General features: G+C 39.1%; 1 protein-coding gene across 10 annotated transcripts in view; it reads right to left on the bottom strand.

Moving 5' to 3' along the window:
* The window catches only part of LOC143037431 (rotatin-like), a 463,326-nt gene that overhangs the window by 370,164 nt on the left and 75,492 nt on the right, over positions 1-17,670 (bottom strand). For all 10 annotated transcript variants that reach the window (XM_076205620.1, XM_076205622.1, XM_076205623.1 and 7 more), the window contains one exon: positions 6,353-6,517. In XM_076205620.1, the coding sequence (XP_076061735.1) occupies positions 6,353-6,517 (165 nt within the window). The remainder of the gene's footprint in view (positions 1-6,352; positions 6,518-17,670) is intronic.

Genomic DNA, 17,670 nt, shown 5'->3' with positions numbered 1-17,670 from the left:
GTACATGATCTTCCTTGTCTGAACCCAAATTGTCTCGAGTTTACTATGTTGTTGTCTTCCAGATGTTTTACCCATCTATTCTTGATGATTTTCTGACAAATTTTGGCTATAGTGCTTGATAGTGATACTGGCCTATAGTTGGTGGGTTCTACCTTGTTTCCTCCTTTATATATTGGTACAATGTTAGCATTTTTCCAATCTTTAGGTATCTTTCCTTCTTTGAGTGAGCTATTTATTATGTTGTGTATTTTGTCCGATAGTTCTTCTTTGCATTCCTTTAGAATCTAATTTGCAATACCATCCGGGCCATGTTATTTTCTGACGTCAAGTTTTGACAGGTGTTCTGATATTTCTTTTTGTGTTGTTGTAAACTCACTCACGTGGGGAGATTGCTTGTTATTATCTTTGTCCCAATTTTGTATTTTCTCTCTGGTGAAGACGGATTTAAAGTGATCGTTCACGACTTCGGCCATTTCTAATTCTTCTGTGTATTCTATATTTCCTTGGTATAGTTTCACCATTTCCTGTTTGTTTTTAAGTTTACCATTCACGTATTGACAGAATAGTTTGGGTTGATCTTTGCATTTATCTATAATATCCTCTTCATGGTTCCTTTTCTCCTCTCTTCTCACATTAACATACTCATTTCTATAGTTTATATTAATTTGCCATTTACTAGGTTTTTTATCTTTTCTCCACCTTTTCCAAGCTTCGTCCCTTCTGTCTTTTGCCTCACTGCATCTTTAGTCGAACCAACATTTGATGTACTCTCTCTCTTGCTTTTGTCTTGGTACATGCCTGTTTACCCCTTCATTGTAATTTTCCATCATGATTTTCCATTTCTCATCCACTTTTGTCTCTTCCATATAGAATTTATCCCAGTTTGCATTCCGGAAGAATATCTTTAGTTTTGCAAAGTCCGTTTTGTTGTACATCAATCTTCCTTTCCTATGCTTTTCATTTCTCTCCATGTCTATTTCTTCCTTTAGTACAGTTTCGATGAGTATATGGTCACTCCTTCCAATTGGTGTCTTGTAATGGATTTTGTCCACAATTTCAGGTTCTGTTGTAAATATTAAATCTAGTTTTGACGGCTCTTCACTGCTTCTGTATCTGGTGTTTTCGTTGACCCATTGGGTCATTGTGTATTCCATGGTCATGTCCAGCAGTACATTACCCCACAAGTTGTCTCCTCCTTGCATTGTCATGTTATCCCAACAAATTTCTTTGCGATTGAAGTCCCCCATAATTACCAGATTACCCCTGCCCATTAGTATCTCATTTAGTGATTTCCTTATATCTTCTAGCATTTTTGTATGTTCGTTCTCTTTCCAAGCGTTCGTTTTTGGGGGCACATAGGTCACCACAAACTTTCTACTTTTCATATTCTTGCCTTCGACTTTTATCATGATCAGTTCAACATTACTTTTGCCCTCCGCAATTTTTGTCACGTTTAGCCCCTTCAATATGGGCCAAAATCTCACGGGCAGCATTAGCTGCCAGACGTGCGACGTTGTGTCATAATACTCACATTATAAAAAATAAAGTTACCGCTGTATTGCTCGTTCTCTTTCACCCGTGAATTTTGATAGCCATAGAAAATATGATGAAGCTAGTTTACAGAGTATGGGGGTCACGCAGGAACAACTACTATATAATCAAGACCCCGACATCGGCATCCTCGCGTACCCATTTGCTCCTCATGACGCCTACGTAGGCATCATCGTATCGAAGGGGTTAAGTCTTTCTTGGCCAAGAACATTCCTCCTCGCTGTTTCTTGTCCCTGTTTTTTATCCAGTAATTATATAGTCTTTGTCCAATATCGATGGATGGTATTTCACCTCTTAGTTTAGTCTCTACAATTCCCATTATGTCTGGTTTTTCTTCTTGCAGGTAATCATAGAGTTTGTTCAGACCTGAAATTAATCCGTCAATGTTAGTATAGGCCACTTTTAATTTTCTTCTTCCTCCATTATTTTTTCTGTCTAGTTTTTTCGTTTTGATGTGCCATCAAAATGAAAAAACAAAAGACAGAAAAATAATGGAGGAAAAAGAAAATTAAAAGTGGCCTATACTAACATTGACGGATTGGTATATGTATGTGTATTTACCTAGTTGTACCTAGTTGTATTTTACGGGAAGGGGAGCTATGCTCGTGGTGTCCCGTCTTCATATCTCATTTTATCTAAACTATTTTTAAATTCATGTATTGTTTTTGCACACACCACTTTCTCATATAACTTGTTCCAACTGTCTATTACTCTGTGAGGAAAGCTGTTCTTTTTCAGATCTCTTCTATAGCTGTCTTTTTTTATTTTCTTTCCGTGTCCTCTTGTATTTCTATCATCCCATTTTATCAGATCCTCTCTATCAGTAATTTCTATGCCTTTCATGATTCTGTAAATAGCTATCAAATCTCCTCTCTCTCTTCTTTGCTCTAGTGTCTGTAGTTCAAGTTTTGCTAGTCTCTCTTCATATGATAGTTTTGAGAGTGTTGGTGCCAATTTTGTAATTGCTCTTTGTATTCTTTCAAGTTTTTTTTATACCTTTTTTTTTGTACTTGGTGACCATATCGTTGCTGCATATTCCAATCTTGGTCTTATCAGGGTGATTAGGATTTTCTTCACTATTTCTTCATCCAGGTATGTAAATGCAACTTTGATTGTTCTTATTAAATTATAAGTTTCTCCAAAAATCTTATTTATATGTTTCTCAGGTGACATATTATTCATAACAATGACTCCCAGGTCCTTCTCATTTTCTACTTTTTCTATTCCTTCTTCTCCCAATTTATATGATCCTGTTATTCTGTTTTTGCTTTTTCCAAATTCCATTATACTACACTTTTTTGTATTGAACTCCATCTTCCACTTCCTACTCCATTCCTGTACTTTATTTAGATCACTCTGTAATGATTCACAATCTTCTTCCGTGTTCACTCTTTTCAGTAGTTTTGCATCATCTGCAAAGAAGCTCATATAGCTTTCAATTCCTTCATCCATATCATTAATATATATAGCAAACATTATTGGGGCCAGAACTGTTCCTTGTGGAACACCGCTTATTACTTCATCCCATTTTGAGTGTTTGTCTCTTATCACTACTCTCATTTTCCTTTATTGCAAAAAGTCTTCCATCCAATTTAGCAGTTTGCCCTGTATTCCTCCTTCAGTTTCTAATTTCTTTAGCAACTTCTTATGTGGTACTTTGTCAAAAGCTTTTTTTAGGTCTAGAAATGCACAATCAGCCCATCCATCTCTTTCTTGTATTATATCTATTAGCCTTGAATAGAAACATATTAAATTGGTGACACATGATCGTCCTTGTCTGAATCCAAATTGCCTTGGATTTAACACGTTGTTTTTTTCTAAATATTTTACCCATCTACTTTTGACAATTCTTTCACAAATTTTTGCTATTGTACTTGTTACGGAGACTGGTCTATAGTTGGTAGGGTCTTCTTTATTTCCTCCTTTATATATGGGTACTATATTTGCTTTTTTCCAATCTTCTGGAACTTTTCCTTCTTTCAAGGAACTGTTTATTATGCTATGTATTTTGTCTGCCAGTTCATTCCTGCATTCTTTCAGAATCCAGTTTGCTATTTCATCTGGTCCATGCGATTTTCTGACATCAAGATTACTCAAGTGTTTCAGTATTTCGTTCTTTGTTACTTCTATTTCTTTCATGGGAGGGACTTTCTTTTTCCATTCGATCTCTTCAGGTTGTATGTTCTCCCTTGTAAACACTGATTTAAAATGTTTGTTCATAATTTCCGCCATTTCAATTTCCTCTGCGTATTCAACTCCTCCTTGTCTTAATTTCTCCAAGTCTTGTTTGTTTTTCAATTTGTTGTTTACAAATCTGTAGAATAGTTTTGGTTGATCTTTACAATTTTCTATGACATCTTTTTCATATTTTCTCTTTTCCTCTCTGCACGTTTGTACATATTCATTTCTATAACAAGTATATATTTTCCATTTTTCGGGCCTTCTGTCTTTTTTCCATCTGGTCCAGGCTTTGTCTCTTTTGTCTTTTAACTCCCTAAAACTTTTGTTGTACCAGCATTTTATATATTCTTTTTCTTGTTTTTGTCTTGGGACATACTTTTCCACTCCTTTTTTGTAATTTTTTTTTTTCAAAATATTCCATTTCTCTTCCACTGTTGTTTCTTCTTTGTATATTTCTTCCCAGTTTTCTTTTTGAAAGAATTCTCTTATTTTATCAAAGTTTGTTTTTTCATACATCATTCTTCCTTTTCTATATTGTTCATTTCTTTTCATGTATTTTTCTTCATTTAGTTCCAGTTCAATCAATATGTGGTCACTTTTACTTATTGGTGTTTTATATTCAATCTTGTCCACTATTCTAGGTTCAGATGTAATTATTAGGTCTAGTCTTGATGGTTCTTCATTTCTATACCTAGTGTTCTCCTGTATCCACTGTGTCATTGTATTGTCAGTAATCATCTCAAGTAGAGCGTTTCCCCATGAGCCGTCTCCACCCTTTACTGTCATCTCTTCCCAGCAGATTTCTTTGCAATTAAAGTCGCCCATCATAACTATTCTTCCTCCATCTTCCATTATTTTATTTAATGTTATCTTTGTGTCCTCTAACATACTTTTATGTTCACTCTCTTCCCACGAGGCTGTTTTTGGAGGTACATAATTTATCACAAACTTTCTGCTCTTCTTATCTCTGTCTTCCACTTCGATCATAATCATCTCTACTGTATTCTTTCCATATGTGACACACCTCACGTTTATATCCTTCTTAGTCAGGAACATAACTCCACCCCCTTGTTTTATCTCTCTGTTTCTAATCCAATAATTATATGCATCATGTCCTACACTGTTGGGTGATAGTGGACCTTTTAATTTTGTTTCTACAATTCCCATTATGTCCGGTTCTTTTTCTTTCAAATAATCATTCATCTCATTCAATCCTGTTATTAATCCATCTATATTTGTGTAAGACACTCTTAGTTTTCTGCCACTTCCATTGTGTTCTCTGTTTCCCTTTTGTTTTTCTCTTGTATGTCGAATTGCCTTAGTTTCATATTCACTACTCTCCAATAGAATCTCTCTTTTTCTGACTCTGTTCTGTTCTCGTTTTTTTCCTTAGCTTCAAGTCTTTTCTTTTTTTCTTCCTCTCTTTCCTCTTTATTCATTTCCCTTTTTATCCATACCTTTTTATATTGTTCATTTGTTGCTAGTTTCCCTGTTTTGGATAAGATATTCTCTGCCGTCGTTTGTGACCTGAATTTAATCTTAATTGGTCTGGTCTTATCTGTACTATACTTTCCGAGTCTGAACTTCTCTTCGATTTGTTTCATTATTTCTGGTTCATCTTCCTGAACCAATTGTAGTAAACTGTTTACTTTTTCATTTTCCTCTTTGATTCTTAAGGTTCTATCTGGGTTATGTTTCTCTTCCATTCCTAATATAATTATACATTTCTTTTTGTCTGCTAAGTCTCTTACAATATTCTCCTTCTGTCTCATCACTTTGATAACTGAGTCTTCAGTTTGTTCTTTCATTTGCTGTTCAATTATATAAGTAAATGCAACTTTACTGTTTTCTTGGATTGTCTTCCAACCCTTAGCTTCTTTAGCTATGGCCTCTTTGTTTTCTTTATTATTCCTCTTTAATTCTTCATTCTCATCTTTTACTTCTCTTAACTGTCTTTTTAGTTCTTCTATTTCATCAGTTAAGATTTTGTTCGCCTTCTCTAGTTCTTCCAATTTTTCAACTCTCTCTGCAATTTTTGACATTTTACCGAACCTAATCTCCCAATGTTCAGTCATTTGTTCAAGTTTTTCCTCCAGTTTTGCCAGTCGGGGGAGGTTGGTATCCGCCGCCCCCTCATTAAATCCTTGGAAATTATTATCCTCACCTTCCATTGTACTGCTCTTATCTATGTTTCTAATCTTTACATTTTTGTTAGTCCCATCATCGAAATCCAAATCATCGGTTCGGCGTTTGTTTACAAGCCGTCTGGCCTCTTAGACCAAGTCCTCCCCTTCCTCATTTCCTTCAGTAATCCCTCCCCTTCTCCTTTTTCCTCACTTTCCCACTACACCACGAGCAATTTCCCCCCCACCCTGTAAATACAATAGGTACTTCCTTTGCTTTGGGATCCACGAAAATTTCACTTTTTCTTCAGAACGTCTGCTACGCCTTCCGTTCGGTGGAGTGTGTGTGTGTGTATATATATATATATGTGTGTATATATATATATATATATATATATATATATATATAAATCTATCAATATACCAATGACTTTTCCCTTTTTACAAGGGAGGTAGCTAAGTCAAAAGGCATGAACCTAAATAATAATAAAACTCACCAGCTGGACTTCCCGTAAACAATTTTCAATATCATTCAAATGCTGTTCCCCTTCACTTCTCTGGGTGCCACCTCCAAAATGGAAATAATTACTTCCCTGTGATCCGTTGCTTACACCTGTCCTTCCATTTTGTGGTGGGGCTACCCCCAAGCCAGGAAAGGCTTCCTGTAACAAAATAAATCAATGGTGATTCATTAAAGGCACAAGACCACTTGGCCATATATACCTTCTCTTTTAGACCTATGGATTAACAATGAGTAATTCTTAAGTAGACATTCAATTAACCCCTACCATTTCTATGCAAACAATTTAACCTGTGAGCCGGGTATTCCTTTAATGTGATTTTTCTGACTATTGTAAGTAATTTCATTCAGCTAAAGAAACCTCCCACCCTTAGACTGGATGATTTATTTAATACAGCCATGCACATATTCATCTGATTCAACTATCTTGCCATATTTTAACACTTTCACTGCTGGAAGTGAGCGAGTTGTTTGCAGATAACACTGCACTTATAGCTAACCCTTCATCCATGAGGAGCTAAGAGAGGGACAAAAAAAATGGGTAATGGATAAGAGTGGGGGAAGAGGCCCTTTGGTAGCCAGCCAAGGTATGCATCCACACAACCTATTCCACATCTATCCATCACCATCCATCTCTTCTTAGCTCCTCATGGACAAAGGGTCATCCCAGTCTACTGCCTAGGTTAGAAGCAATGCAGCAAGACATAGCTCATCCACAGCAGAATTAACAGTTTCATTTATATGGTGACTCTTCCTCCTCATCCTCTCATACAAAAAAATAAAGAAGACAAGAAAAAATCCCTTCAGGCTGCATCAAATGATCATGCATACACAACCATTCTCCACTAACACCTATTCCCTTTCTTATTCTATCTCTCTATTCTAGGAGAAAACATACATATACCAAAGGCTTTTCCCCCTTACAAGAAAGAGAGAAAAAAAAAAAAAAATCACTCCTACCTATTCCATCCCCACATACTCCACTCCCATTCACCAACCCTCCCTCCCTCTTATCTTGGCTACTCCTGGATGATGGGTCATCCCTGCATCTCGCTCAATGCCCTGGGTCAGAAGCAGTGTAGCAAGACACAGCACATCCACAGCAAGGCTGCTTCATTTAATCAGTGATTCCCCCACTCTGCCCCCTCATGCAGAAAAACAGATGGAGAGAAATCTTTTCGGGCTGCGTCAAATTATTTTTCACAAATACTCCCTCATCCCCCCCCACCCCCCACCCACTACCTTTCATACATCACAGTATCATCCATACATAACCATTCTCCATTCACCCCTATCTTCTGTCTTCTCCCATCCTTCTTCAACAGACATTACCCTCTTTCCCAATGGCCCTTTTACCCCATCCACTCATCTCATCCTTGGTTGCCACCTCATGTTCACTCCTTCCAACTCTGCCTTTCACGTATCTTTTACTAATCTTTCTTCACTCATTCTTTTCATGTATCCAAACCATCCCAATACTCTTTCATCAACCCTATCTCCCAACTCCCTTTCCACCCGCATTTTCCTCTTCACCTCCTTGTTTCTCCCTCCATCAAGCCTAGTAACCCCTATCATACTTCTCAGGCACCTCATCTCAAACACATTTAAACTCTTCTTCTCTTCCTGTTATGTTCCATGTTTCTGCCCCATACAGTGCTCTAGGGACAATCACTCTTTCATACAATCTCCTCTTAGCATACATTCCCAGTCTATTTCTCATTACACTTTTTAATCCACCAAGGCATTTCCTTGTTTCTCTCAATCTACATTCTAACTCCACCTCCACTCCTCCCTTTCCTGCCACATTTGCACCCAAGTATCTAAAACTATCCTCTTCCTCTAGTGTCTCTCCTTTAATACTCACTTCCAATTTGCTGCCATATTCTCCCCTTGTACATCTCATCACCTTACTTTTACCCACATTTACCTTCAACTTCCTTCTTTTGCACACCTTCCCAAACTCTGTCACTAACTTCCTTAATCCCTCCTCTGATCCTGCTACAAGCACAGTGTCATCAGCAAACAACAACTGGCTTATCTTCCACTTTTCTCTATGTCCTTTAATCATTTCCAACCCCAACCCATTACCCTTGCCTTTACCTCTCACACCACCCTGTCCAAGTATAAATTGAACAACCAAGTCGACAACACATCCCTGGCAAAGTGCCACTTTTTTTTCCAAAAATGGAAGAGAAACGGAATATCTTGATGGATAATTACAATGAAAGGGTAAATAAGCACGTACCAAGACAGAAGCGAAAGTGTACATTAAATGCAGGTTCAACAAAAGATGCAGTGAGGCAAAAGACAGAAGGGACAGAGCTTGGAAAAGGTGGAGAAAAGATAAAAAACCTGGAAAATTGCAAGTCTATAAACTATAGAAGTGAGTATGTTAAAGTGAGAAGAGAGGAAAAAAGGAACCATGAAAAGGATATTATAGATAAATGCAAAGAGCATTTTTGTGGTAAGACAGATATGTGAGAAAGCTATAGGAAAGGGGAAGGATGTTTTTTAGGCCTTTATGGACCTGGAAAGGGCTTACGACGGGGTAGACAGAAAGGCACTGTGGGAGGATTTGCGGATATACAGGATAGGAGGAAACCTTCTAGGAGCTGTCAAGAGTTTTTATGAGAGTAGTAGAGCTTGTGTCTGGATTAGAAATGGAGAGAGTGAGTGGTTCGAGGTAAAGGTGGGACTTCGTCAAGGATGCGTTATGTCGCCCTGGCTGTTCAACTTATACATGGATGGGGTAGTGCGAGAGGTAAATGCAAGGGTAGTGGGTCAGGGATTGGAGATGGTTAAATAAAATGGAGAAAAATGGGAGGTGAGCCAGCTGTTATTTGCGGACAACACTGCGCTTGTGGCAGGATCGGAGGAGGAATTGAGGAAATTGGTGACAGAGTTTGGGAGAGTGTGTGATAGAAGAAAGCTAAAAAATAAATGTGGGTAAAAGTAAGGTGATGAGATGTACAAGGGGTGAAAGTGGCAGTAGACTGGAAGTGAGCATTAACCCCTTCCATACGGTGCCGCACACGTAGGCGTCATGAGGAGCAAGTGGATTCGCGACGCTGCCATATCGGCGTCTTGATTATATTTATTGTAGTCGCCCCTGTGTTTTTACATTCTCCCAAATGCGCCCTGAATCCCATTCTCTGTGGTTTTCAAAATTCGCGGGTGAAAGAGAGAACGATCGATATAAGCGGTGACTATATTTTATGATGCGATTATTATTACGACACGTCATACGGCTGGCATTGGCTGCTGCCCGCGAGATTTAAGTCCCGTACTGAAGTGGTTAAGGGAGAGCGACTGGAGGAAGTGGATAGTTTTAGATACTTGGGTGCAAATGTGTCAGGAAAAGGTGGAGTGAAGGTGGAGGTAGAGTGTTGATTGAGAGAAGCGAGTAAATGCCTTGGTGGATTAAAGAGGACAGAAGACAGGGGTGAATGGAGAATGGTTGTATATGGTTTGTTGTGATGCATGAGGTGGAATGGGCAGGGGGATGGGGGGTGAGGTAGTATGTGTGAGCAAATTTTGACGCAGCCCGAAGGGATTTCTCCCCGTCTTCTCCTTTTATGCATGGGGGGACGGAGAAGGGGGGTCGCTGATTTAATGAAGCGGCCTTGCTGTGGATGTGCTGTGTCTTGCAACACTGCTTCTGACCCAGGGCAGTGGACAATGTGTAGGGATGACCCATCATCCAGGAGGTGCTAAGATGAAAGGGAGGGTGGAGGGGTGTGGAGTGTATTCAGGGATGGAATGGGTGGAAATGATTTTATGCCTTTTCCTTTTTGGCTACCTCCCTTGTAAGGAGGAAAAAAGCCTTGGTATATGTATATGTATGTGAATGGTAAACTTAAAAATAAGCAAGAAATGGTGAAACTACGCCAAGGAAATATAGAATACACAGAAGATTTAGAAATGGCTGAAATCATGAAAAATCACTTTAATTCTATCTTCACTGGAGAGAAAACACAATATTGGAACAAAGGTAATGAAAGGCGATCTCCCCCCATGAGAGACATAACAATAGAACAAAAAGAAATATTAGAACACCTATCAAACCTTGACGTCAGCAAATCACATGGCCTGGATGGAATTGCAAATTGGATTCTAAAAGAATGCAAAGAAGAACTAACAAACAAAATACATAACATAATAAATTGCTCACCCAAGAAAGGAAAAATACCAAAAGACTGGAAAAATGCTAACATTGTACCAATATATAAAGGAGGAAACAAGGAAGAACCAACTAACTATAGGTCAGTCTCACTAACAAGCACTATAGCCAAAATTTGTGAGAAAATCATCAAGAATAGATGGGTAAAACACCTGGAAGACAACAATATAATAAACCCAAGACAATTTGGGTTCAGACAAGGAAGATCATGTACCACAAACTTAATATGTTTCTACATACATACATACATATACCAAGGCTTTTTCCCCCTTACAAGGGGGGGTAGCCAAAAAGAAAAAGGCATAAAATCATTCCCACCCATTCCATCCCTGAATACACTCCACACCCCTCCACCCTCCCTCTTATCTTAGCACCTCCTGAATGACGGGTCATCCCTGCACCCTGTCCACTGCCCTGGGTCAGAAGCAGTGTCGCAAGACACAGCACATCCACAGCAAGGCCGCTTCATTAAATCGGCGACCCCCCCTCTCCGTCCCCCCATTGCATAAAATGAGAGGACGGGGAGAAATCCCTTCGGGCTGCGTCAAATTTTGCTCACATATACCACCTCACCCCCCATTCCACCTCATGCAATCACATCATCCATATACAACCATTCTCCATTCACCCCTGTCTTCTGTCCTCTCCCGTCCTTCCTCAACAGACATTCCCCTTTTCCCCAAAGCCCCCTTCACCCCATCCATCCACCTCATCCTAGGACGTCCCCTCATGTTCACTCCTTCCACATCTGCCTTCCACACCTCTTTTACTAGTCTTTCTTCACTCATTCTTTCCATGTGTCCAAACCATCCTAATACTCTTTCATCAACCCTATCTCCCAGCTCCTTTTCCACCCCTGTTCTCCTCCTCACCTCCTCATTTCTCACTCTATCTAGCCTAGTAACCCCCATCATACTTCTCAGACACCTCATCTCAAACACATTCAAACTACTCCTCTCTTCTTCTTTTATGTTCCTTGTTTCTGCCCCATACAGTGCTGTTGGCACAATCACTCCTTCATACAGTCTCCTCTTAGCATCCATTCCCAAATGTCTATTCCTCATTACACTCTTTAATCCACCAAGGCCTTTACTCACTTCTCTCAATCTACATTCTACCTACACTTTCACTCCACCTTTCCCTGCCACATTTGCACCCAAGTATCTAAAACTATCCACTTCCTCCAGTCGCTCTCCCTTAATGCTCACTTCCAGTCTACTGCCACTTTCACCCCTTGTACATCTCATCACCTTACTTTTACCCACATTTATCTTTAGCTTTCTTCTATCACATACTTAAGACTAATAGACATAGTGCAAGAAAGGAATGGATGGGTTGACTGTGCCTTCCTGGACTTCCAAAAAGCTTGACAAAGTACCACACAAAAAATTATTAAAGAAACTCGAACATATAGGAGGGATACAAGGAAACCTACTGAAATAAGAACATAAGAATAAAGGAGACTGCAAAAGACCATAAGGCCTACACTAGGCAGCTCCGTATCCATCACCACATGTCATCCCCATCCATAAAGTTGTCTAATCGTTTTTTAAAACAACTGATAGTTTCAGCGCTTACTACATGATTACTAAGTTTATTCCGTTCATCGACCACCCTATTAGTAAACCAATTCTTGCCTATTTCCTTCTTAAATCTAAATTTGTCCGGTTTATACCCATTACTGCGAGTCCTGCCCTGTTGTTTTAGTATGATGACCTTGTTTGCTTTACCCTTGTTATAGCCTTTGATCCACTTGAACACTTTTATTAGATCACCCCGCACTCTACGTCTTTCCAGAGAGTGTAAGTTTAGGTGCCTAAGCCTCTCTTCGTAAGGCAAATTTCCGAGTCCATGTATCATTTTGGTCATTCTTCTCTGTACTGATTCTAGTGAATTGATGTCCATTTTGTAGGACGGAGACCAAAACTGTACCGCATAGTCTGCATTTCTATTCGTTACCGTCCTAGCGATGAAGCCTAATGCTCTGTTAGCTTTATTTTTGGCACTAATGCACTGCTTCCTAGTTTTGAGGTCCGAACTCACCAGAACACCCAAGTCCCTCTCGCACTCAGATTTTTCTAAAAACGTGTTATCTAAATTGTATCTATTTTCAGGGTTGTGTAGCCCTACGTTTAACACGCTACACTTAGAGATATTGAAGTTCATTTGCCATTTCACTGACCATGTTAACAATTTATTAAGATCATCCTGCAGAATCTCTGCGTCGTCTCCTGACCTAATTAGGCGTCCTATTTTAGTGTCATCCGCAAACTTCCTAACATCACTATTTATCCCATCGTCTAAGTCGTTTATGTACATAATGAACAATAAGGGACCCAAAACCAATCCCTGGGGGACCCCGTTAGTAACATTGCCCCACCTAGATTTAATTCCATTTATGGTGACCCGCTGTTTTCTGTTACTAATCCAAGCTCTAATCCATTCTAACACTTTTCCTCCTATGCCATGGGCTTTGATTTTATTTAGTAGTCTCCGGTGTGGTACCTTGTCGAACGCTTTGCTAAAGTCAAGGTAAATAATATCGTAATTTTCATTGTTATCTGATGCCTTATATACTTTAGTGTAAAAGGATAGAAGATTAGTCACACATGACTTACCCTTGGAGAAACCATGCTGTGAATCACGAATTAAATTATGCCCTTCGATGTGTTCTCTGACTCTATTTACTATTATTGATTCAAGCATTTTTCCTATAACCGATGTCAAACTGATTGGCCTGTAGTTGCATATAGACGATCTATCTCCCTTCTTAAAAACAGGAACAATGTTTGCCTGCCTCCAAGCAGTTGGAACAAAACCATTGTCTACCGATTTATTGAATATTTCAGTTAACTGGTCGCAGATTTCAAATATACACTCCTTAACCCCTTCCATACGGTGCCTCACACGCAGGCGTCATGGGGAGCGAGTGTATTCGCGAGGCTGCCATATCGGCGTCTTGATTATATTTATTGTAGTCGCCCCTCCATAATGACATTCTTTCTAATTCTTTTGTAATCGCATTTTCTATGGTTATCAAAATTCACGGGTGAAGAGAGAACGATCGATATAAGCGGTGACTATATTTTATGATGCGAGTATCATTACGACACGTCGTACGGCTGGCATTGGTTGCTGCCACCGAGATCTAAGTCCATGACGCCTACGTGTGCGGCACCGTATGGAAGGGGTTAAGGGGACCCCCCGCCCCGAGATTTAAGAAAAATTTGATTTTTTTTTTTATTGCATAAATACATAGTAGGGATCTTGCTCTAGATGCTGGTAAAGTGTTTTTATCGTACCGCCATTTTTAAAGGGTTTAAAGGGCTTACCCTCCCTCCCCCCGGCAGCCACATGCTGCGCACGACCATTGTTTACATACGTTTTGACCATATTTTACTCTATTGTTTTGCGTTTGATGCACTCATAAAGTTTTCTCTTACGTCCGGCATGCACGTGAGTATGTGGTGTGAGGAAGTTCAGCCTGCACGACTGGCAGTGGCCTGAGCCTTACAAAGTAAAGGACATGTACACGTTAGCTTGCCACATTCACTAATTTGCCGTGTGAAATTCGCATTTATTTTTCAGTGAAGAGATATTTGAGATATTAGCCATGCACACACAAAAGGCACACTTGCAGAAGATAAGAACGTCTACATTAGCAACTCAAGGGGAGAAAGAAAGAACCCCAGCATCAACTTTGTTATCACCACCTCCGCTACCACCACTAGTACTCCCTCCAGCAGCTCTCTCCCATCCATCTACATCCACATCCTCAGCACCTGATCCTCTGTCCTCTACACCTATATCAGACAAGTTGTCTCTACGCAAACAACTGTTTGCTAACAAGTGGCTACAAGGATGCCTCCTTGTTGCAACACCTTGGGTTTAGAGTCTCAAACCTCACAGTGATGTCCCTGATGCAGCAAGAGCCTGTTCCAACACCAGAAAGGAAACCCAAGAAAAGAAAGAGAGCTGAATCCCAGCAATCAGACTACCTTGCTGGGTCATTCTAGACCAAGAACTCAAACTTTGCGACAAAGAGTGAGGTGGCGGCTTATGAGACCCTCACCTTGAGTGAATAATATCCTACACTGTAGGAGGGTACAAAGTGCCTGAGTTACTTGAAAGATGTAAAATCATCATGAAAATACAATGGAACCTGTTTTCAATGGGTCTTAGGAGGTCCAATGTAAAATTTAGTCAAACTAAGAAAAAAAAAACTTTAACACTCATTTCTGAAAAACTTAAGTTTTTGACACCACACACCATCTCCTCCCTCAATTTTCAACCGATTTTTGCATATGAGGTCTCTATTAATAGCTAGATAAATGACAAAAAATTAAATAGAGTTTTTTTGCATGTTAAATAAATCTTTTTTAATAACGTGTCAAAGTCAAAATTTTGCGGGTTTTTTCGATAATTTTTTTTATATATTTTTTCCTCGGCGTTAAACAAAGATATTAAAAAAAGCTTTCTATTTTGTTTTTTTATATATGTAGAAGATTCTTTTGCTGTAAAATGAAAGACATCGAATAAAAATTGTAAGAGGAGATAGGATTTGAAAGCCCAAAAATATGGTATTTTTTAGTGCAGGGATGACCCGTCATCCAGGAGGTGCTCAGATGAGAGGAAGGGTGGGAGGGGTGTGGAGTGTATTTAGGATTGAAATGGGTGGGAGTGTTTTTATGCCTTTCCCTTTTTGGCTACCTCCCTTGGAAGGGGGAAAGAGCCTTGGTATATGTATGTATGCATTAAAAAATAAAAAACTACTCGTCAGATCTGAATAAAACTCATGCTGTGAAGGTTTTCTCAGACCTAGATATCACACAGAAAAAATCAGCAAGATCCTTCAGAAAAAAAAAATTTGGGCGAGGGGTCCCCTTAAGCATTCTTGGAAAAATTTTGTCTGGACCCGGAGATTTTGTAGCTTTAAGTCTGTCAATCTGCTTGATTACTTCTTCTTTACTAATGCTGATATTAGACTACTTTCTTCATCCCCTCTGAAAATCAGATCGCAGTCAGGCACTTTATCTAACCTCTCATTAGTAAACACCGATAGAAAATAATTGTTAAACTCCTCACTCATTTTTTCTTCCGATTCTATCTTGACATTTTCTTCATTTTTAATTGGTCCTATTCTTTCTTTGTTTTTTGTTCTATAGAGGTGAAAGAAACCCTTTGGGTTGGATTTTGCTTCACTGGCAACCTTGATTTCATAATTACGTTTCGCTGAACGTGTATTTCTTTTAACCAGCTTTGCCATTTCGTTGTATCTTGATCTAAGGTGTGATTCCCCGTTTTATATTTTTACGTAAAGTCCTCTTTTCATTCCGATCTCATGTTTCAATCTGTCCGTCATCCATTTGGGAGTATTACTATTTTTCCGTAGTGGTTTTAGGGGGATAAATGTGTTTTGTGCATTAATAATTAGATCAGTTTGATTGCTATACATTTCTTTTAAATCGCTGACCTGACTGTTGGGCCCTCACCCCAAATTGACCTGACCTAAGGTATGCATATTACCTTCCGTGACCCAGACCTCACTCCCAGCCCCGCTCCGAGAACCAAGAATGTTCTAAACATCCGTATGGAGGACTTCCTGATTGGTAGAAAGATGAGAGTAGTGCTCAGAGAAAAATATTCAGATTGGAAAGAGGTGATCAGTGGAGTACCGCAAGGATCTATACTAGCTCCAATAATGTTTGCTAATTATGTGAATGACATGGATGAGGATGTGAAATGTTACATGAGCTTCTTTGCTGATGACGCCAAACTGTTAATGAAAGTAAAAACTGAAGAGGATTGCGAATCACTGCAGGAAGACCTGAATAAAGTATGGAACTGGAGTCAGAAATGGGAGGTGGACTTCAATATTAATAAGTGTAGCATAATGGAGTTTGGTAAAAGCAAAAACAGAATATCAGGACAATATAAAATTGGAACCAAGGAGGTAAAGGAGGGATCCAAAAAAATCTGGGTGTAATCATCTCCAATGACTTGTCCTATGACAAGCAGATAAACAAAATTGTTGGAGAAACCTACAACTTGCTAAGATCAATAAAAGTGGCATTTACATATTTGGACGAAGAAATTATTTAAAAAAATATTGGTCACACTGATAAGGCCTAGACTAGAATATGTGGCGACATTGTGGTCACCCAGTACCAAAAAGAATATAAAGAAAATAGAAAGAAGCCAGAGAGCAGCAACAAAAATGGCACCTGCACTCACAAACTTGTCATATGAGGAGAGACTGGCTAAACTATATTTACCGACTCTGGAGCAAAGAAGAGAGAGAGGTGACCTACTGACCATCTACAGAATCATGAAAGGCACAGAAATACTTGATAAAGAGGACTTGTTAAATTGGGACAGGAGAAGCACAAGAGGACATGGAAAGAAAATAAAAAAAACATAGCTACAGAAGAGAGCTGAAGAAAAACAGTTTTCCACATAGAGTGGTAGACACTTGGAACAAACTGGACAAGGAAATAGTGTGCGTAAAAACCATTCATGAGTTTAAAAGCAAACTAGACACTGCGAGATACAAAGGCGGGACACCACGAGCGTAGCTCCCCTTCCCGCAAAATACAACTAGGTAAATACCTCAAACCACTCACCCTCTCCATTTCTGATTCTAACACAGGCTCTACTACTGAAAAAATGGTACATCAAAAAATGGAAACCTAAACCAAAAAAGAAAAGAAAATATGAATATAAAAGTGGCATACACAAACATCGATGGTATGATTTCTAGAATCAATGAACTAAATGACTATCTAGAGACAGAAAAACCTGACATCATGGGCATAGTAGAGACAAAACTGAAAGGACCGCTATTAACAAGCATAGTGGGACATGGTTTATATAACCACTGGGCAAAAAACAACTGATAAGCAAGGAGGAGGTGTCATGATACTGACCAAAAAAGGTTTAAATGTGACAAAGATAATCAAAGGTCAGGGAATAAAGAAGTAATTATGATTAAAATTGCCAACAAAAAGATGAAAAGCAGAAAATTTGTAGTAGTGTATGTACCACCAAAAACCCATGCATGGCCAGATAGTGAACATTCCAAATTATTGGAAGAAATAACAAAGGGTTGAGGGGTG

This window comes from Oratosquilla oratoria, chromosome 22 (assembly GCF_046742065.1).
Source record: "Oratosquilla oratoria isolate Oo_2021 chromosome 22, ASM4674206v1, whole genome shotgun sequence".
NCBI classification, from domain to species: domain Eukaryota; kingdom Metazoa; phylum Arthropoda; class Malacostraca; order Stomatopoda; family Squillidae; genus Oratosquilla; species Oratosquilla oratoria.
The sequence above is the reverse complement of the archived record's forward strand: the minus strand, read 5'-3'. Positions and strand labels throughout refer to the sequence as shown.